This window comes from Hypomesus nipponensis, chromosome 6 (assembly GCF_054491055.1).
Source record: "Hypomesus nipponensis isolate SF chromosome 6, ASM5449105v1, whole genome shotgun sequence".
In the NCBI taxonomy this organism is placed as follows: domain Eukaryota; kingdom Metazoa; phylum Chordata; class Actinopteri; order Osmeriformes; family Osmeridae; genus Hypomesus; species Hypomesus nipponensis.
This window is the reverse complement of record NC_140366.1, coordinates 8,537,555-8,559,981: the sequence shown is the minus strand read 5'-3', so window position 1 is coordinate 8,559,981 and position 22,427 is coordinate 8,537,555. Positions and strand designations below refer to the sequence as shown.

General features: G+C 48.5%; 1 protein-coding gene across 2 annotated transcripts; it reads right to left on the bottom strand.

Moving 5' to 3' along the window:
- Positions 1-3,656: 3,656 nt before the first annotated feature.
- Positions 3,657-6,902, bottom strand: LOC146286884 (uncharacterized). Of its 2 annotated transcripts, XM_084700462.1 has the most exons (3): positions 6,673-6,890; positions 4,407-4,592; positions 3,657-4,017 (listed from the first exon to the last, which is right to left on the bottom strand). In XM_084700462.1, the coding sequence occupies exons 1-3, from the start codon at positions 6,673-6,675 to the stop codon at positions 3,775-3,777; spliced, it is 432 nt and encodes a 143-aa protein (XP_084556588.1). In that variant the 5' UTR covers positions 6,676-6,890; the 3' UTR covers positions 3,657-3,774. The 2 variants fall into 2 exon arrangements, 1 of the variants encoding a protein (XP_084556588.1); XR_014758501.1 differs by lacking the exon at positions 4,407-4,592 and having other exon boundaries at positions 3,878-4,017; positions 6,673-6,902.
- Positions 6,903-22,427: the final 15,525 nt, after the last annotated feature.

Here is a 22,427-nt window from a genome sequence, read left to right as displayed (position 1 = left end):
AGAAAAACAAGTCAAAGTAAGCTCTCATTTAACATATTTAAATTGTATTTACTCCACTCCGCTCGCAAAAGCTCACAACATTATCTTACCAATGGTAAGGTAACCTTAGTCCAGTTAACATTGCAGAGAAGGTAGTTGATCAATGCTGGTTGTGGCAGGTCGATCCATTGTATTGTACTTATCACTGTACCCTTATCTATCAGTGCCTCAACTAGCTTCAGTCGTCCTCATGTCACTATTAATGGGAAAAGATGGAAAGGTGGTGTGCTGGTGAATGGTTGGTATGTTGCTGGACAACACAGTGAAATGCCAGCACACAGAGCAGCCTGTAATCCTCACTAATGGACAGAGTAAAGAGGAGGTCCACCCCAAGCCACCTAAATCAGGGAATTTACATTGAAAAGTCAAACACACAAATGTACTGCCAACACACACACACACACACACACACACACACACACACAGACACACACACACACACACACACACACACACACAGAGGCACAACCAATCATGTATGCACACACACTCACACGCATCTCATCTCTTCCTCCCACCTCTCCCTCTGATGGGAGAGATGTAAAGAGAGACGTGTAATTGCTGCATGTCTGTTAGCAGAGGACGCCCAGCAGCATTAGATGACAAACATGCCTCCTCGTCTCCCTGATGTAGAACACACGTCAAAGGCAAAGGCGTCAAACAACAATACACCATGAGATCAAACCAAAAGGACGGCTATCTGCCACGACCACAAAGAGCCGAAGCTAGATGATGAGGCAGATGTGAGACCACACCTTAGGCAGTACAAGGCTCGCAAACCCCTAATAGACAATAGAAATCAGAAACGGTGCATGCCTCCTCGTTTGCTACAAAAGAGGACTTTGAGCTGCTTAGCAGTATGGGTAAAAAACAACCAACCAACCCCCCCCCCCCCCCTCCCCACGGGGCTACGGGGTGGACCACCAACGCGCTTGGCCACCACGCTGTGTAAACAGATCAAAACAAAAGCACAAAGATGCCGCGGGAATCCTTTCTGTCCACTCTGGATTGGGCTACTGCCCGGCGGTATGTGGGCTGACGGCTTCTAAGCATTAATACCACAAACGCAATCATGATTATTGGTGTCACCTTTAGAAAACACAATCCTTTATTACAACGCCAAAACTGACCTTCTCCATTTTAAGCTGCTTTCATGGATTGAGGTTCGAATGGGCTGAATCTAGCTTTGGACGACACTTTTTGCATTCTTCATATTTTTGGAAAATCAACTCAAAATAATTCTTCGAGGCCTGAAATCATTCACACTCCAAATAATGTACACAACAAAAGCCCACCTTTGTTTACCCACCAACGGCATGCCAGGTGTATAGATATAAGTGATACGAGGACAGGATTAGCATTTCGACCCAAAGCGAGGGGGAGTTGAGGGGGAAGAGGGGGGCACAGCCACTCCACCATGCCCCCTCAGAGCTGAAAGCCCCAGGAGCCTGGAGGTAAGTGATGCTCTGGCTCATTTCAATGGCCACTCCAGGCTTAGCCTCTCCTGCGTATACAGCAAAAATGTATCTGCATGATGCCCTAGGAGTTTGTGAGAGTGAGTGTGTGTGTGTGTGTGGATGTCAAACGTGTGGCCGTTGGTTGGCTGCTTAAGTAAGGCACTCTTTTTTTTACATTAGCAGATGACACACAAACTCCACCTTTTCACTCGATGTACAGTGCTGCATGTCAGCAAGGGTATCTTCTGACGTCCAGTCACAAATGCACCGAGAGCCCAGGAGGTGCAGTCGGCGATGCACAGCATCCCTTAACAGCAAACTCTTGTGTTAAACAGATGTTCACAGGTCTTTTTTAGACATATTCCCTTCAGGTAGCAAGTATCCAAGTCAAGTCTTAAGTCCATTTTTGGCAATATGTTTTAGTCAACAGGTATATATTTGATATGAACTCTATATGTATGTAAAAAAAAGAAAGTGAACAAGTTTACACATTGAAAGCATAGCACCATCCTCGAACATAGTAGTCAATTATAAATTTGAATTGAATCACATTGATTATGTCCCTTGTCAACTGGTCATGAATAACTTATCATTTGTAATTTTCCTTCTGGCTGAAGGTTAGTCAGTGTCAGAATCATGTCTCCATGGTACTTGCATGTGTTATGTCTTAAAGTTTGCTATCTGTCTCACTCGTTTTTAAAAACCATACAGGGCAAAGTAATGGCCATTTCCACATCCTGAAAACGGACCATAGTTAATGTTTAACATTTTGACATTAGACTTGTCATTTTACCTCTATGAAAGACGAGCGTGCAGATTTCTAAATTAATCTGCTAAATGACCATGTAAATCTAAACGTGTCCTGTGTGCAAGTGCATCAGGGAGCTAAAGGAGCATTTTGTTAATGTATTGTAGTACTGAGCATTACATGCAGTTGACTCCATGAGTTATCATTTTGTTAATGTATTGTAGTACTGAGGATTACATGCAGTTGACTCCATGAGTTATCATCAACTCTAATCGGTTAAACAATTGAATGCACCTCTCACTCAGTAGCCAAACACTTCATATACAGGTATGCTTTCAACCACACGGGCATGAAGGCAAGGAGGAAAGTAAGGACAGCAGAGAGAGAGCACTCACATTGCATAAAACAGAGTTGAAGGCATGCATTTTAAAATGTGGCCTTCTCTTCCCCTTACTTTCTCACTCTTTTTTTCACTTTCTCAAATCCAAACATTCACAGACACGTGCGTGTGTGCACCCAGCTTGAATGAGTGATGAAAGTTGTCTCTAACTGGCTGGTCCTCGGTCGGAGCAAGGCATGGGGCCCAATTAGAACCCGTCTATGCGAACTCTGCTCCATCAAAAGGTTATTACTACTCCCCAGGCCCCTCCCATCACCATATAGCTCCCTCCCTCTGTTTGCAAGACAGCGGAGCACTGGCTCCTTTCTTCCGGGCGGTGTGGAGGTCACTGGTAATCCTTCGGGAGTTCTCCCATTGTTTCCCAGCAACCAGGGGGTCAGAGCGTTTGAAAAGACGGGGTTTAGTTAAACATCTATTAGCGGAACACTTGCAGACCGGGAGAGACGCTCTCATTGGTTGCTCCGCAAAAGGGACAAGCTTCTTCTTTTTTTTCTTTTTTATGGAAACTGTTTCCCCCACAGCTGTTGGGTGTTACATCATTAGTCATCTGTTCTGCGGAAAGTGTTAAAGTACAAAAGGCGCTCCGCGGTCCAGAATTTGGGGGGCGTCTGTTCACATTAGCTGAGGATGGGGAACAATAGGTGGTAGAATATCTATTTAATTACTGTGAAATGGGTGCGTTTTCCTTTCCCTTTCACGGTGAGACAAAGAACCATAGTGAAGTCTACATGTGGAAACAGAGACGCCACAACACAACAGAGGGCTTCTCTGGTTGGCTTTTCCACCTACTGTTGTCATGCCCGTAAACATGTTGGATGAGATTGTCAGCTCTCTCCAGGGTGAAGTGTGTCAGTGTCCAGTGTGTCAGTCTGAGTGTGTGTGTGAGTGTGTGTGTGTGTGTGTGTGTGTGTGTGCGTGCGTGCGTACGTACTGGTGAAGTGTACAAAGAGCAGCATAGTAGGGGAAGCATGTGGGCTACAAAAGACTACATCCCATTTACCAATAACAATACTATGAGAAAAAAACGGTTTCCATTTATTGAGTTGTCAAGCACAGCGGGATACTTTCATCTCTCTTTCTCTTGGATACACCTAGCTTGCCGTGAAATCCAACTGCTGCCTCCAGTGCTTCTAAGAGCGTGGCTTGATAACCAGCTCTGGGTAGCCCGTGCGATCGTCCATTTCCCTGTCAAAGTGTAGGTCTGAGGCTTCCCCGACGAGCACCTCGGCCGTGGTGAACACCTCCAGGTCACCGAGCACGTGGCCCCCCACTGTCTTCCCGTCCTTGTCAGCCAGGCAGACGTGCAAGTGGGCTTCCTTGTTCAGCGTCCCGACCAGGGACACAATCTCAAAACGCTCCTGGAGGTGGACCACCTGACAGAAGGAAAGAGGGACGCCGGTTTTTCGGGATCACACATTGCTGTACGGCACTGGGGATACCACAGAAGGACTTGACAATGTACCTCATGTGTTTAATACAACTTCCAAAAAACAAATAAGGGGTCATGTAAGTCTTTCACTCCGGCAAGTTTTTAAAATCATTGACACACAAGGCATCACACACAAACGCCAATATATTCTTCGAACGGATCTAAAGGTCTATCTATTGCCTCAATGATACAGTCGACCTCCTTTCCCAGCCCAAACCCCCTGTGAGTACTAAACATGGAGTAAGTGACAACCCTCCTTTATTCGTTCAGAGCAGCTAACCACAGCGTCAGCACAGACATGCCTGCAAACCAACGGTCGGGCCCGGCCAATACCTCATTGGTATTCTCTGTGGTGGCATTTGCCAGCCGGAGCGTTGCCTTGGTTACGCTGCCCACGCAAGTGATAATGAACGGCGCTCTGAGGCCTCTCTCCTCCACCAATGCCAGCAGGCTGCTCAGCAGCTCCTGACCCGGGCCCAAACGCAGGGCATGGACCCTGAGGGAGGAACCTGAGGACGCCTGGGAGAAAGAGAGGGGGGGGTTGGGGGGGGGGGAGAAAAAGGGAGGGAGGGAGGGAGGGAGGGAGGGAGGGAGGGAGGGAGGGAGGGAGGGAGGGAGGGAGGGAGGGAGGGAGGGAGGGAGGGAGGGAGGGAGGGAGGGAGGGAGGGAGGGAGGGAGGGAGGAAAGAGGGGGAGGTGGGTAGAGAGAGAGTTAGGGAACGAGGGAGGGAAAGTGAGAAATAGAGGGAGGCCGAGAGAGGGAGGTAGAGACGGAGGGAGAGAACAAGGGAAAGGGAGAGAGACAGAGAGAGGGTGGGAGGGGGTGTGTGTGAGAGAGAGGGAGGGAACAAAGGGGAGGGAAGTAGGGAGAGAGAAACAGAGAGTTGGTGGTACACTACAGGTACATGACACCCGCACAGTCAAGGCCCGATCCTATTGGAGCAGAGACAGACCAAACAAAAAGGAGGGGCAAGGTGACAGCCTGTTTACTATGTGCAAATGAGACAAGACAACCATCACTCCAGCAAAAACCTAGCCTGGCTGCCAGCTCAACTTAGCCCTGCCCACAAAAAAAATTGGTTGGGAAGTTGGGTCTGGGGAACCTCAGTTGGGGAAAAAATATGTCCGAACAGGAGCTGTTCGGACCAATCATATTGTCAGGGGGGCTTTATACGATGATGGACAGATGATCAATAGTAATGTAATCAACCACGTCACCAAAGAGCGCTTGGGTTGAATTTGTTTTCAACAAACAACATATTACGTTGCTCTGATTGGTTGTAAATCTATCCAATTGAGCGAAGAGGCATTTGTTTTACGAGTTCGGTTGAAACACGCCCCATACTCACAGCCCAACGGAGAGTTCTCAGACTCATATTCTGACAAGAATTATGAGTATGACAACTTCAGGCTAGCAAAAACCAGGCCAGGGTCTGGAAAGCATACTCCTTAAACGGCTCCCAGTTCATCCTACATCACTTCAGCATGCTCGTCGATGCTCATCTCGCAAGTGGGAGGTTATCCAACACTGAACAGACCAAAGCCCCACGAGCCACCTGGAGGCTTGGCTTTTCAGCCCTGGGTCCTGCCCCGGGAGCCAGCTGTAGCATTGTAAGCCCCAAAAAGTCCTCCAATCCCTTCATCTCTCTCTCTCTCTCTGGACCCGGGACTCTATTGGTGTAGGCCTAGCTGTCTGTGGCCATGTCATTGGGGAGAGTCATTGAGCCCCTCTAAGTCAATTAATCACAGTTCACATCCTGGGCAAAAAGGAAGAGAGGTAGGGAAGAGAGACAGGGGAGGAGGGGCGAGGGGTGGGCTGTGAAAGACACACTCGCTTAGATGGTGGCCCATTCATAGCCTTAACAGGATCATTACGGCTAACTAAATACGAGTCTGACCCCGTAACCCGCAGTGAAGACGTGGTCCCCTGACACACGCAAATCTAGTTAACCACCTCGAAGACCTCCGAATCCATATTTCTTTTATGGAAGAAAAAAATCCTGATAGATGTCGGCAGTCTGTTTACTTGAGCAATGTAACCTGACGCATTCAAAACCTGACCATTGTCAGAGAGATGTTGTGGATGAGATAAAACAAACAGACCATGGTTCACAGGTCTGCCTTTTTATTTGACACATTCTTGGTTTGACATAAACGGCTTCAAACACGTGGAAAGGGTGCTTTTGTTGAAACAACAACAGTGATTGTAACCTGGCTCTGAACTGTCTTTCTGCCTTATCACAGAACAGTGTTGAGGAGAGAGGCCCCTGATGACTGCAGGCAGTGAAAGCACATAATTATCGCCCCTCTGTGAAGCACCTCTCTGGTGCGTCTCTTGCTCATCTACCCCAAATTCTCTTTCGTGTATCACCACAAATAAACACTTGTGTAACCGGGTGATCGCAACAATCCAAATATTTCATGTGAACAAATGTCAGCGAGTGGTTGTAGTGTACTTGATTATGTAAAGACTACAATAATTGACAATAGTTAATCTTCCATGGAACAAAAACAACTTTTAAAGAACACAAAAACAGTTTACTCCACTTCCGTTGCAACGTCATGGTAAAAAAAAAAAATCAAAACATGAGAAAACTTACCATATCCAGATGACTGTATGTTTGCTTTGAGGACGATTGCCACGACGAGTGACACGTGTCTTTGAACAGTTACACACTAGATTGTATTTTCAAAGCCAGATAGTAGGGTACAACGAGTAGCCTAATGACTAGAACTCTGATTATGAAAGTATTCACAATTCAGGGTACAAATGTGAACCATAAAGCTCAATAGAGCAGACAGCAAAGGCAAAATTGACCTGAATGTCGGGTCTGACTTCGAACTGGCCTATACTGCCACCTGCTGTTGAAAAGCTTAATATTCCAATTTGGGAGCAAAATAAATATTTAACAAGTTATTAATAATTAAACAAACTTACACCTCCCATCGACTTCTTTCGTTTCATTGAAACTGAAGGTTTCAATAGTCATCTTCTCTGCTGGTTTTCTACAAAAACATCTGAATATGAAAACAACGTTCTAATAAAATAAAATAGTAGTTTGCAAGCTCTTTGTGGACCTTATGACATGATGGAAATTACATTGATTGACGGAAAAATAATAATAATAATAATAATACAAATCAAACAAAATGGGCTATTTTTAGACTATTTAACTATTTAATCGTCAGCATAGAAGGGCTGACCTTTTACTGATGTTAAGATTAAAGTTGTATGTTTGTCCTCAATGCAGAATAAAATACGTTTGAAAATAGAAGTTTCTCTTCATATAAATGCTGGTAAGAATGTAGGCCTATGTAAATATTCAAGAATATATATTTATCCTTTATTTGGCTAAAGTAAAGGAATTGAGGTTAATGTTATGTAAAAGCTTTTATAGTGGATTTGTGTGATCAGCTTGATAATGAGGACACCTTAACCCCTATGGTTCTTTGGTTCTGTCATGTAACACACCGTATAGACCCTAGATGGCGCTCTGATTAAAGAAATGAAGGAAGAAGTAAAAAACTTGGACAGTCATGTTTAGTCAAATGTGAGTTAGACCTATTATAAAACTGAAACATAATTTTACCCTGACGACACACATGTCTTTTTTCTCATTATCTACATTTTCATGACACAAGAAAAGTCTAGCTTGCCGACACCTGGGCTGCGGCTTTTTTTTTTGAGTATCCTGAGGTGACCTTAGCGTGTCTGAAATAGGAAGTAATGGTGTTATAAGTATTGGAAACAGAGATCTGACTCTCACTCTTCTCTGGCTGAATGCTAATCTAAACAAGCCAAAGGTTTTCGCAAGAAATGACTGATTCAATGGTACACAAAACCAAAACAAACATCTTGGCTGTTATTATGAGGTTACTTTTAAGTTATCACAGCAAACAAAATATGTTGTGGAACATTTGCCAATAACAACCTACTGTTAATAGCTTCTAACAGGAAATTTTTTAATAATTCAAGACCTGAGGTGCCACAGCATGTTCTGGAAGCTGACTGTGCAGAGTCTTTGTATAATTTGTAAATATCTCTGCCACATGAATAAATAAACTAAGTAACCAATAAGTAACCTAAGAAGGGGAGGGTCATCTGTGTTGTGTTTTTTTTTTTTATAACAGGTTGGAGGGTTCTTATATATCCTGTCAACAAAAATACAGAAAGACTGCTATGCAATATTTTCAGTCAGATAAATTGTTTTGTGAGGCCAGGTGAGTCATTCTATTGATGAGCTAGGAGAGTAGTGCTCATAGGAGTGGTTGACAGACAAGAAATGGTACAAAAAGCCTGTCTGCCACTTGCACTCCCCGAAGGCCACTTAAGCTGCTTCTCCCAACTCAATGCTACAAAACACCCAGCAGCAAAAAAAATGCCACTCATTGAAATCAAATGGGACCCATCCGCTCCACATAACATCATGCTCTTGCAGAAGAGGTTAGCCTTTTCGATTAAAAGAAGAAGAAAAAAAAACGGAACAAACGATTGGACGTTTCGCTAAATAAACAACCGTGCATTTTAAATCATTTTGACAGAACCATGTTTTTGGGTTCAAAATGCAGCTACCGATGTGGTGAAAGCATTGTCTCCTGCCATCGCAGGGCATCTTTTAGCCCCCGAGTTCAGGTAGAGTTGGCACGCAGAAGTTTAACGCAGAACAGGGAAGCGTGGAGCTAAACAGTTGTCTTCCCTCACTGAACTGAAAATCCTGCTTATTCACTTCTTCTCTGAAAAACGACGGTCTGTAAAAAAACGAGACAAAGTGATTTCTGCTCCAAGCTGCTGTGTACAAAGAGTGCTTGTGGGATTGATTGATTTTCCAGGTGGGCCACGGCAGAACGTGGCAGGTATTTACAGAGGAGAGCAGTAAAGCGGGCCCATGTTTAAACAGCCTGATTTGTGCAGACGGGTGGAGGTAGAGGCAGATGGGTCCTGAGGCTGGAGGCTGGAGCACAGCACACAGCAGGCAGAGATAAGAGCTGGGGTCAGTTGGGAGCTTTATGGCTCCTTGCCAGGCCTGTGAACACCTCAATGCTACCACGTCCACTCTCCCTGTCTCCTCTCCTCCTTGCCTATAGTCCCCTCTCCTCATTTCCTAGTCTCCTTTCCTTCTTCCCTAGTCCCCTCTCCTCCTTCCCTAGTCTCCTCCTTCCCTAGTCCCCTCTCCTCCTTCCCTTCTCTCTTCCCTCTCCTCTTGAGACAAATGCAATTGGATTGAGGACCCTCGCTTGTCTGCCCAGGGCATCGCTTGAAGCAATTTGAAAGAAGGGAGCCGAGAATGCAGTGTGAATGCAGTTTGGTATCTGGGGGCAATACCTCCAGTAATGCCACATGAGTCACGACATCGTCAGCAAGTTTGAACCTGGGTGGACAAGGACAAAGAAGGAAAAACCGAAACCACATGGCTAAGACAACACAGAAACAAACAAACAAACCTATCTACGTAATGCATTTTTCCCGTGGCAAATAGCCACACAGGGCAGCTGGAACGAAAACAGACCGATAATTGGGTTTTCATCGAGTGATGCCACCGAGCGACTACTGAAAAACGCCCTCTGAGGGGAGTTCTCCCACGCAGACGTGCTCAGCTGCTGTCACCTGGTCCACACCCGCTCCACATGTTGGTGCTGCTCCATGCCGAGGCCCAGAGAGCTGCTAATCACTGTGGGCCTTGGAGGAACACCTTTCCCACAGTCCTCTCTGCTCCTGGGGATTGGCAAGTCCCGGTAACATGAGATACGTGACTGCTTGACTCTTGTCTACATCGTGGTGACAATGATGCTGACGACAGGGGAGTCTGCTGCAGGTGAGCAGGGTGGTGGGAAATCCAAATGGGATTGATGAGATGGTGAATGTGATGTGTGTGACATGTGGGGCCCCACTGGTTCTTGCACTGGTATATGTGCTGTATTTTTTCCTTCTACTGTATCCATTATTTTGCTCAAATAACAGTCTTTTCAGTGTTAAGTTATTAGATTTGTAGGATATCTGGGGGGCGGTTGTTCAGCCAAGCCCTGTCTATATGGTAGGTCTTTTTTTCTTCATTCGCATGAGAAACTGTATTTTACTGTGAGCCAGGCTTTTAAAAGCATTCTTCCTCTGCTTGTTCTGAACCTTTAACCACCCCCTGTCGTCCCACTAACCCCCCACCCCCCCCACCGCACTCACCCCTTGCTGCTTTTAGTCCATTTTTTTCTTTCATCTGGGTTATTCTGGAGGATGCTTTGCACACACCACACACACGCGCACTCACAAACCAATCTCTGATGTTTGCGAGCCTATACTCTCTGGCAGATGGGCTTCTCAACCTGCCTTAGACCCACCTGTGATGTCTATGCTACAAAGCTTTTCCTTGCAATGTTGTTGTGCCACTGTTGTTTCTTCAGTGCTGCTCGGAGCAGGACTTCTCCGAGGTCCACCCTGTTTCAGCACTTCCCCTGAGTGCGGCCCCCAGATGGGCTCACCATGTTCCCCCGGCTGACTGTAATTGTGGAGGAGGACTGATGTCCCCCATGTCGGACAGCCTCACACATGAGGTATAGAAGGGGGAGACCGACCCTCACTCGCGATTTTCTCTCTCTCTCTCTCTCTCTCTCTCTCTCTCTCTCTCTCTCTCTCTCTCTCTCTCTCTCTCTCTCTCTCTCTCTCTCTCTCTCTCTCTCTCTCTCGTGTGAGGTCACCCCCTTTATCGGGGAGGAAAGCGGCCAAAATACATAGACTGTCTCTACCACCTGACCATGCATCCACTTGACGTACCGGCCCCACTGAAAGACTAGATGGGACGCCGACACGAAGACGGACTCACCCTGGACTTCCTTTGGACGCTCCCTCACCAACATGTGGTATTTCTTTTTCTCCATCTCATTATGAGCAGATTAGCGGGTAGGCGTCGGAGGCTGTGATAGTGCTGTTGCCCCTGGGAGAGAGACACAAGGCCATGCTCTGGTGATTAAGTCAGGTGGAGGTGCTCCCGTGTATTCCCACGGCGACGCTGCAAGCCTGCTTACTATCAGGTTACAGAATCCATGGCAACGCAGGGTCCCTCCGGCCCGGGCTTGAAGGCACTGAGCTCCTGACTGTTTGTGGCTCTCTTTTTTTTTTGGAAGGTTCCGGACGTCTTTGAGGGTGCGCTGTCTTCCCAGTCAAACTGATGAGCAGCCATCGTCAAGCTTTTTTTTGTTTGTTTTCGGTGTGTGTTTTCTGCGCCTTCACCTCTGTGCGTGTGTGTGTAAGAGAGATAGTGTGTGTGTGCGCGTGGGGGAGATAGAGACAGAGAGAGTGCATGTGTGTGTGTGTTTGCGGACTAATTAGGGCCAGCGATTACCCCAAACTGTGGCTGCGTCTTGGCTCGGCAGAGAGACAATAGGATGTCTGTCAGTGCCAATGTTGCCCATGCATGACAGATGCATGTGGACACCCCAGACAATGGCACGGCTGGTCGAGTGGGTGCCCGAATGCGGCGGGGGCAGTTGGGGACGAGAGGTTGGGGGGGTGAAGGGGGGGGGGGGGGGGGGACCAGCAGCTTGTGTCCGACACAGGCACGGAGGAGTGCTGCTGGCTGGTCGGGCCCAGTTCCACGGCACCAGAGGGCTCCAGCAGCCCCCCTGCAGGCCCCTCTCTAATGCTCCCACACAGACCTGTCAAGGCCCCGGCAGAGCCAGGCCCCAGCCCGCTGATGGATGCCCGGCTCTGGCCCCCAGAACCACTCGTGAGGTCACATCCACACCCTGGAGGGAAGGATGACAGCAGTGCCAGATTGTGGTTGTGGGTGAGGGCCTTCGAACACTATTTAATCACGGAAGAGTTGCTGTGTGATAAGGGACACAAGTTTAAATGTCATGAGTTTGGTACACAAGATACACAATATATTCCTCGGGATGGGTAGGTAAAAAAAAAAAATCTACATTTTCTAATTATTGATTTCACATTTTAATCAAACGGGTATTAAATGAGGTTAATAAATCTCTGCCTACAGATTCAATTAATAGGGCACAGCATGGGGCAGATTTGATGCCAACTGCCTAAAGGCCATGTTGAAGGTTGTCCAAAATAAGTTAAGATGCAGCTGTATAGGCCTTGATTAAATAGATTGTTTCGGGGGGGGGGGGGGGGGGGGATTGGGGGGGATTTTGAAAATACTATGAAACTCTGCTTCTGCCTGTTGAAAACTACCAAGACACAGATTCGTTTCACCCAAGCGCTTGAGGTTGAATTGTTTGTTGTGGGAGAATTTGTTGTGCTTTGTTCTACCTGCCACAGTCAGCAGCACGTTGGAATGACATGTATGAACATGCCACTGTCAAAGGCAGCTGCATCAGTCAGGTGCTTGATGAGAAACCAACTGTCAGGTTATCCCTTTGTGAATGTGTTTGTGTCTGTCTGTCTGTCTGTCTGTCTGTCTGTCTGTCTGTCTGTCTGTCTGTCTGTCTGTCTGTATACAGTTGTGTGGGTGTGTGAGTGTGTCTCTCTACACTGTGTTTAATAAGAGAAATCCCCTGATGCATGGCGTTCTCATTCGACCCCTTTGTCCTCCCTCCCGCCCCCTGGCTCTGTGGCGGCACCAGGAGGATGCCAGGGCCCGGCCGTGCCAGGAGAGGAGACTCATCCCAGGGGAGCTCCGCACAGCCCTGGACCCTCTCCTCTCCATCAGCCCTCTCCTCCACCCCTCTCCATCAGCCCTCTCCTCTCCTCCACCCCTCTCCTCTCCATCAGCCCTCTCCTCCACCCCTCTCCATCAGCCCTCTCCTCTCCTCCACCCCTCTCCTCTCCATCAGCCCTCTCCATCACCCCTCTCCTCTCCATCACCCCTCCCCACCACCCCTCTCCCCTCCACCATCCCTCTCCTCCCCTCCCACCCTCTCCTTCCTCCAGCACTATAATGAAAAATCAGAACCCCGCAACCCTGCTTTGTCCTAAGTGGGCAGCCCTGTGCAGGGAAGTGATGATCTCCGAGCATGCCATACTCTGAATCAGCGAGACACTGAGAGGGTGTAGTAGAAATGTTTAATAAAAAGGCTTTTTTCCCTCTTCTATCCGATCGCATGCCCGGTAAGTTTACGACAAAAAGTAACACCGAATAACGTATTCCGTTTGAACTTTCGATTAGATTCCAACTTTGGTTGGAATCTATTTGGTTTGGATGTCAAGGGGTGTTGCACCTGAGTGAACATGCCTTTCTCCCCCCAGTGCTGTTTAATCATTTATATGCTTGAATACCACCACTGATATGCCTCTCTCTGGGGGTTCACACACATCCACCAAGCCATTTTTGGCAGGCAGTTTTCCAACAAGAAGATGATGGATCCAGTATGTTTTTGTAGATATTACTATATCAATTATTTGGTTGTTTTGGAGGGCTTTGTTTTTTGTGTTTGTGTTTTCCCCTGTGACCTTAATGACTGTAATAAACCTCTTTTAGCAATATGGCATGTTGTTGATTATTTCTAATTACCGCAGGACAAATCAGAGAATTGAGAGGGAGAATATTAGCAGTCAATGGAGATTTATTTGCATCCTAATTAAGTAACAGACGGATGGTGGCCCTTTGCCAAAGCAGGGGAGGAAGCAGCCTCACGCGACGCAAAGCTACCGTGGCCGAGACCGAACAAGCTCCCCCCCCAAAAAAGAATGAACCGGACCGGTGACTGATTCCTCAGAGCATGCACACTCCGAGGAGACGGCAGCGCTTTTTGAAAGGTTTACAGCGACAACAGTGAGCGGGTGACTGATCCGCACGACAGGAGACCACTGGGGAACGAAAGGGATCCCATCCACCTCGGCTCTCTCCTGTGTATCTGAGCGCTGCTTGTTTCATTTGTCTGCGATATCCCTCCCCCCAACCTCCACCCTGTCCGTTGTCCCCACCCACCCACCCGCCCCTCCCCACCCCCGAGGGTTGGAGTGCAGGCAGCTGCCGCTCACAGGAAGCCAAAGTGATTTATCAGTGGGTGAGCGTCGCGCCCAGCCAGCCAGCCAGCCAGCCAGCCCTGCCCCGGACCGCTTCTCCCCAGAGGCCCCGGCTGTGGGCCCCCTGAACGAGGCCGTGTCACACCAGCCTGGAGAACCAGGCTCCTCAGACCCCTCTGTGTTCAGAGCTGATAAGCAGAGGCGTTGCCTCCGCGCTGGGACCCTCTGCCAGAGTGGCTCCACACAATCCCCTCTGGTCTGGCGTCAACCACAGCAAGAATAATGGCACCGAGCGTTTGCATCTGGTTCCGAGAGGGGCGCTCTCTCTTTCTACTTGAGAGCTGTTGGAGAGCTGCAGCTTCCTCCAAACAGGGAGAGGTTCTCCCCGACTTCATCTGGGAGAGTTGCCTATTGTGACATTTCTAGTGTGGACTTAGTTGCCGTGTATGTGTGTGTGTGTGTGCGTATGTCCATATGCATACACAGTCCGGATGGAGGAGAGGGTTTCTGACGTGACCTTTGTGGTAGGTGGGGTTCAGAATTCACGGCTGCAAGGATCAATATCTCAACGGGGCCTTTACTCAGCCTCCACCAGCACAATAGTCTCCTGGCCAAGATCAATCCCCAACAATCATCCCCAGGAACCCAACCTGGGAGTGCTGGCTGGGGGGCTTTTAGCTGGAATTGCAGTGGACTGTGAAGGTAGTGAGGGGTAGAGGGTGCTGGTAGTGCTGGTGGTGGTGATGGTGAAGGAGTGCACATACTCTCTCCCCTGCCAGAGAGACGTAACGGGCACACTTCAGAGCTCTTAGGCCGCAGTGCTGAAATGTTGTTGATATCGATGTTTGCCCGCAAGGCTTTCACCATCAAAGCCAGTGACCGCCCGGCTTCTGAAGGTGGCCACAGTTAGCGAGAGAGTGGTTGTGATAATAGCCCAGAGGGTTATGCTCTGTCTGCCGGTTCGCTGTGCGGCCCATTACGTTCCCAATGTGTCTGAATCGCCTCTGCCTCCACTGTGGACGCAGTGCACTGGTGGTGGTGGTGGTGGGGTAGGGGGAGGAGGGGGGGTAGATCTGGGGCGATGGGGGAGAGGGGGTGAACCCGGGTGGGTCGGGGGAACAATCCCCTGTAACTGCTCCAAGTACTAGAAGTTGCAGAAGGGAGGGATCCACAGGAGGGGGTTGTGGTGGGGGGGGGGGGGTGTTGGCAGAGGGTCCGGGAGGCGGGCTGGGGTGGGGGGAGGGTACGAGAGGGTCTCTATTCTGACCCTTTGTCCTCGATGGCTCTGACCCCTCACCCTGATGCGAACCTGGACAATCCACAAGTCATCGTGAGAGGAGGCCCACAATTAGGAGGCTGTAAAGGCTGACACGTATCCTGTGTTTGAGATGTTTAGTCAGAAAGATGGCGATAGTCAAATCCCTTTAGGCTGATCTCGTGTGACCAGTTCCTTCCAAATATTTCAGCACCGATACAAAACATCGGAACCCTTCCACAAACCCCTGCAGCTTAGCAGTTACAACTTTACATGCCGGCAGTCTGTCTATGACAATGCATAGTTATGGTATGGATTTTGAGAAGGGGTGGATGGAGAATCCCCCGCCCCCCCATCCCTCCCTCCTATCCCCCAACCCCCCGCGCCCCCCTCTTTGCTTTCCCCACTGCATGGCTTAAACTAATCCCATTAGCACTCAAGCGACCTGACGCTGATGTGGCCTGCTAACTGACCAGCTGCTCCCGAGTCTGGCGAGGGCAGATACTGTACCTTCAGAGAGAGAGAAGGAGAGATTGGGGGAAGGGGGTTTGTACAGAGAGAGAGAGAGAGGGAGAGAGAAAAGAGAGAGAGAGAGAGAGGGAGAGAGAGAGAGAAAAAGAGAAAAAAGAGAGAGAGAGAGAGAGAGGGAGAGAGAGAAAAAGAGAGAGAGAGGGATAGAGAGAGAGAGAGAGAGAGAGAGAGAGAGAGAGAGAGAGAGAGAGAGAGAGAGAGAGAGAGAGAGAGAGAGAGGGGGGGAGAGAGAGGGATAGAGAGAGGTGTTCCTGACCTCTGGGCACTCGGCAGCCTGGTCCAGCCTGGACGCCTGGGTTCCTCGCTAGCCTCGCGTACAAACCGCCTCTGAGCTCCACAACGGCCCTGAGAAGAACGCAGAGTCACCCAGAGCTTCTCCCAAACAAAGGGCTTGTTACCCTGACCCCTGACCCTCCCTTCCATAGGGACGGTCCTAAGTCTGTAACACTGACAGCAGGTACTGTATTCGTCACTAACATAATTAGGAAAAAAGATGCCACTTTAAGATGCCACAAAAGGGTGATTGTGGGCTAAAACGGTTAGCCTTTTTAAATGAATTGAGTGTTGTGTGAAGGTTTGGATATTTCCACACATTTCCACATTTTACAAATCAAGGACTATTGTGTTGCACATATGTTATACCCAACATATTTATGACGTTTAGTCGGTAAGCTGTATGTTGATGTAGGTCTTCTCGCCCTGTAATCATATTGAACAGAGACATTACTCAGTCCAGTGAACACAATCTTTTCCCCCCTATAGGAAGCAGACATCAATAATCCGCGAATATATACACAACAGAAACTCTGAAAAACAATGTCACAGTTTATTGACCGTGACATGAGACAAGCCTCCACAAATACCATGGAGAGCCGCGGAATGGATTCAATACACAAGGTACTCAGATCCCCCGAGTCTGTCAGGAAAAACTCATCAAATCAAATCTATCACGTTGTGTAGGATTCTTATCTGTAGGGACCTCTCTCCTCCCCCCTCTCATCCTTCTAGAACAACAGAATGACTTCATGTCAAAGTGCCTGCGCTGGTGATGTCATCGTTCTGCTGTGTTTTTCCTGAGCCGAGGTTGATTCATAATTGATGGGCTTTCCCATTATGCCATTTCACACAGTTCAAAGGCTTTGGCTCGGCTCCCTGGCTGTGTCTTTACACCTCTCCTTTTACGGCGTCCGTGTTAGTTCCAAACGGAATTTGAGTCTTCCTCTCGCCCCCTCCTCATTTCAGCGCCTCCGAGAAGATTAAAGTATAGGTATCTTGTCTTCTTTCTCTTTGCCTTCCTTTTAATCTCTTTTCCCTTCGATCCGGAACATGGCTTTGATGTACCTGAGGATGCCTCTGAAGAAGGGGCATGTGAGTTAAGGTGCTTCACCTGTTGGAAGTGACAAGGAAGGAGTCCTGTGGAAATATGAATCACGGCGTGATAAAATGGGACGGGTTTATCATGTTCATCATCATCATGTTTATCCTGTTTATCGTCAAACACACCAGTTCGGAAAATCTTTTTCATATAATGTATATTATTTTTGTCAGATTGATCAGTTTAATCAACAGTTTGTTTTTACAATGCAACGCAACCCCCTAATTGGTAACCTTTCAGATCTTGCATCAAAATAACAATAAAGACAACATTCAAGCACACAATTGAAATCGAGAAGCACGTTCCAAATGCCAATGCAACAGGCTGTGTGTGACAGGTTGCACACCAAGTGCCGTGTCGGCTGGGTGGAAAACAAAACAAAACGCATTGTCTCGCTGTCGACGTATGTCTAAATTAGTCATGTAATTGTGGGCCCAAATGACTATTGATTAGAGTCCTGACAGTTCCGTTCATCCTTCTTTATTTAACGTCTTTGTCATTCAGGCTACCATCCCTGCCAGTAATAAAGGACCGGGAGGAGACAAACAAACAGAAAAAAGCCACACAGGGACACATGCGGCCTGCCCTCACTACTCCCACTTGTGTTTTTGTGCATCTAATACGTTGTCAGTATCCAGGCAGATATGTACAGTGCCTCGCTGTCTCATTTCAATTGGCCTCCATCTGTTTTGTGTGTTTGTGAAAAGGTCTATTATGATCCCCCTTTTGCTCTCTGAACAAATGGACGGCTAAGCGGATAGGGCCCCCCCCCCCAAAAAAAAAACATTAGCCCCGAAATTCCAAGGAGCCCTGTCAACCCCCTGGTTTAATTATCCAGAGGGGATCTTAATTTTAATGAGTTTTAAAATGCGTTGTCTCCAGAGCCATGAAGGAGAGACAGTGTGTGGTGTGGGCTAGCAGGCCTGGCGAGGGCAGATTGGGCTGGGCCCTGGCTCTTTATTAACCCTAGAGTGACTAGCTAATGTGATTGAAGTGGAACCACCTGGCAGGGAAACTGTACAGTCAGCTGCCTCTGAAGGCCACGAATGGGGAGGACCAGGTGCCGGGCTCCGGCCTCTTAATTGTTGCCATGTAATAGCTCGCTTGACTGCACAGTACGGCTTGGGGGCTAGGATTAATAAGGAAAAAAAAGGAAAAAAAGAAGTAAAAGAAAAGCTGTTGCTAGCTAGTGCAGAAGTCCATTTTATTTTCTCTCCCAAACCCCCTCCGACCCCCTCGTCTCTCCCCTGCCCCCCCCCCCCCAAGCCTCCCTTCATCCATGGCCCTGTGAAAGGAGTGGGATGGAAAAATGAGCGAATGAAAGAGGACTGGAAGTAGAGTTTTTCTTCTTTTTTTTGTGAGGAGGTGCTAATCTTAGGTGAATGGCCACTACGGTGTGTGGAAGATCTCTCTCCATCTGCTGCAGATACCACAAAGCTCAGGGGTCTGCCTCAACAACATCCCCCCCTCACTCTCTGTCTGCCCAATTAGCCCTGGAGCTACCTTTCTCCTTCACAATAGGCCCAGCAACAGGGGCACTCTACTTTGTGGTAGTAAATAGCACTACATGTTTGTTTACAACAGTTGTTGCACACATACGCAGACACTAAAGAGAGGATTAAGATGAGATCTACAGTAATTCCCGCTCTCAAAAATGCAAACCCAATTAAATAACCTAAACCATATTTGCGTACTTGTTGGTAACTCTTATGAATTTGTCCCACAAGGTTAGCATCAAGTGTGAGTTTCATTGTTTGTGATTTGCATAGGCCTTTTTGAAAGCAATGTCACAGAGGGCGTCACATACGCCCCTAGAACTGCCCCTCAGCCAATCTAAACCCTCAAGGAAGACAAGGAAAAGCTCCCTAGAAAAAAATCCATAAATGCAACACAGACAGTCACCACTACAAAGTCTACAAAGTTTCTTTCTTTCTCTCTCTCTCTCTCTCTCTGTCTCTATCTCCCTCTCTGTCTCTCCCCCTCTCTTTCTCTCTCTCCCCTTCTCTCTCTTTCTCTCCTTCCCTCCATCTCTCTCTCTCCTCAGTTGATTTTCAGCAGGTTTGTCACATAGGATAGGGACTTTCCTGACTTCAGGTGTGTGACGCAGTGTGATGAAAAGGAAAGTGAGACGGCATGTGTGTTGTGTTTGAGGGAGCTGTCCTCTCAGCACCACCTACCCTCCCACCCTTTCCCCTTGTGCCTAAGTGTTGTGGTTACCAGTCCACAGAGCCAGTGAGATCAGACACAGGCCCTCTCCAGAGGCAATCAAAGAAGCACAGGTATCCTGGTGATCTAATTCCAGGAGAAAGCTGCTGGAACCAAAGCCAGTTCCAAATGTTAAGACGTGGCGGAAAGAGGAAGGTGGAAAAACAACAACGTGCATGGACAATAACACTGAAAAGTACAGTATGTCGAAGTGAATGGACACAAGAGCAAGCCAGGGAGGTTTTATTTGTGTGTTTTTTTCTGGAAGGGTGTTACTGGGGTGTGTACAGTAGGTCGAAATGACTGCCCTTGTTCAGGTCTCCCAGCTGCCTGTTAGGTGGCAGTATCTGTAAACCATCACAGAAAAACAGACTACTCATTTGTGAGTCCTCAGGAGAACAAAGGCTTTGCGCTAATGCAGGAGAGATCAAACCAAGATGCCAAGATGTGCAGGCTTTTAAATGTTAAACCAAGCCCTGCCTCTCGCCACAAGGGACTTCTACAAAGCCTAATGGGAAGTGACTCATCTATCAGGGCCGTCTTATAATAACTTTCTCCTTAATGCAGCCTCTCGCCTTGGCCGCTCGGTTAATTGTCAGCCATTGTGTTGTTAACACATCTGAGGCCACGTCAGTCGTCAACAATTGAATGGCGCTTGAAAGAGAGGCATTGTAAGGAGCGGGCTCATTTAAATACACAACCCAGCGGCTCCTTTGATAGGCTGGCAAAGAGGAAACCGTGCGTGGAGCACCCACCATCTGTCCCGCAGCATCGCGGCACGGGCCGGCAAACAAGCAGGTCCCATATGGCGCCGCGGGTTCCGCTGGGCGTCGGCTCTCTTGTCGCCGTTTGTCGTCGTTATTTATTTAACGAAAGCGGTCCGAGGAGATGAGCGGAGAGGAGCCGGGCGCCCTGTGCCAGGAAGCCAGGGGGCACGTTTGGCACTGGCGGGGCGTGGCCTCACGTCGAGCAGAGACCTGGGAAAGGCTGGCCTGGCCACCGGACAGCGGGGGGGGGGGGGGGGCATCTGTGGGGCAGACACAGCCGACTCCCCCACAGTCACCCCTCTTTACGGATGCCAGGCTGAAATGGCATCATACCCAGCGCCCCCCCAGAAAGAGGTAGTGAGCATTAATGGGGTCCCTGGCTCCGGACTCGATCCGAGCCCAGCTCTGTGGAAGCACACCATGTGAAACACACACCCGTGACCATGCTTGTTCCCTTCAAGGTAAAATACATCAATATTAAATCTGATTAGGGGCAAATCAATGTCCATCGTCCAGATAGCCGACCGAAACCCCACCGCATGCCTATAAATGAAATAAATGAGAGGTAGTGAGCGAGGAAAGGAAGGAGTCTGAGGTGGAGTGAGAGAATGTCCCTGAGGCTCAATTACACGACTCTCCACAGGTAATCCTGGCGTTCATTATCTGCTGGGTGTACAGCAATAGAGCCCGCAGTCCAACCAACCCTCCACGGTTCCAGCAGGAAGCAAAGCCGTGGCTTGCCCTCCAAATCCCTAGCGATGTGAAGGAGACACCTTTCCCAGAGCAGAGGTGTTGTTCTGTGCTGTTATTTACTTAATTATACAGCCGGGAGCCCCTCCTTTTTCCTGCTTGCTCGGCATGTGGCGTCTCCCGGCCCCACCCAGGGAACAGGCTGGCTAACGAGACACCTGGGCCGCGGCATGTACAGACAGGGGCACTGGTGATCAGCCCAATTAAGGGCAACTAGGAGCTTGGCACGTTTGATCACGAGAACGCAGCCACATTCGACGCCCGCTTAAGGTAGACCAAAAAGAAAGGAATTGGCGTCACCATGCCTGAATAAATGTGTCATTTTGTTGACGTCTAGTCTTGTCCTCGTCCCGGGCGGACCATGTCCACGACGGATGTGCTTTCTTAGATTTATGGTACAGTGGGTTCCAAAAGGTTTTAAACTTGATATTTAGTGAACTGATAGGTGTGCTGAGGTCTTCACCTCCCCCCACCACCCATCAACCCCGCCCCCCCACCCCCACCCCAAACCATCCTTAACGATAATCACTGCTCATCTCTGTTACAGTACAGTCTTAATTTCCCCCCAAACCAAGATGCATATGAAAATGTAATCAGCTCACTTATTTGGGTAATGGCGCTGGAATTGGATTATGCTTTCTGTGTGCGCCGTGCTGTCTGCAAGGCGGCTGACGCAGGCTGCGCGTCAACTAAGTCGCTTTTAGCACCTCGTTAAGACTTGGATGCTGATGAGGTTAATTGGATGCTTTCAGCCTCTGCGTAATGACATTCTGGAGGCTTTTGCACAGTAAGACGGGGTATGTGAGCAATGCCTGACAGTGGCGGTGCGCTGCCGGTAGCTACCTTATCCTGCCCCTGCGATTGGCTGCACTTTTACAGGCCAATTATCCTTCCCGGCGAGGGTCTGTGTGACCGTGGGCCTCTTGAGCGTGTTACCCGAAGGTCAATGCAATTGACGGAGGTTAATTAACCAACCGTGGCTCAAGAGGCGTTGGAGTGTGAGCAGGCGCCCTCCCCTCGGTCGGGGGAATTTCTCATCTCAGGCATTCAAGGACAGATCTGCTCCCTCCGGAAAGAAATAGAGGTTGTTGTTTTTTTAAGCATGTTTGCCTTTTTTGGTGTTTTTTATTTTTGTTGGTATAAACTTGAAAAATTGTCTGGTATGTTTTGAGCTTGCCTCAAATGAACTGTACCCTGTGGGTCAGGTTTTGAACTGAGGTAAAAACAAAAAAAAACTCTAAATCTCATCGATGAATACCACAACAACATGTGATTGGAAGAAATAATAAGAAAAATCGAGATAATGTTGTGTCTCGCCTGCTACCTGCTTTCTCATTGTTCCTCCAACCCCCCCTCCCCCCTCCCCCCCATGGCCAAGGTGGCTTGAGCCGTCAGCAGCTCTCCTGAGTGAGACTCAGCTGCCACGCTGCTGGTCTTTGACCACTGCTGTCAGTATATGGAGATTCAATACGACCCCCTCCTGCTGGCCTGTATTGATTTTGTACTGCACCAAACAGCCCCCTGCCTTCACCGGAGACCCAGCCCTCAGGCTGCAGCAT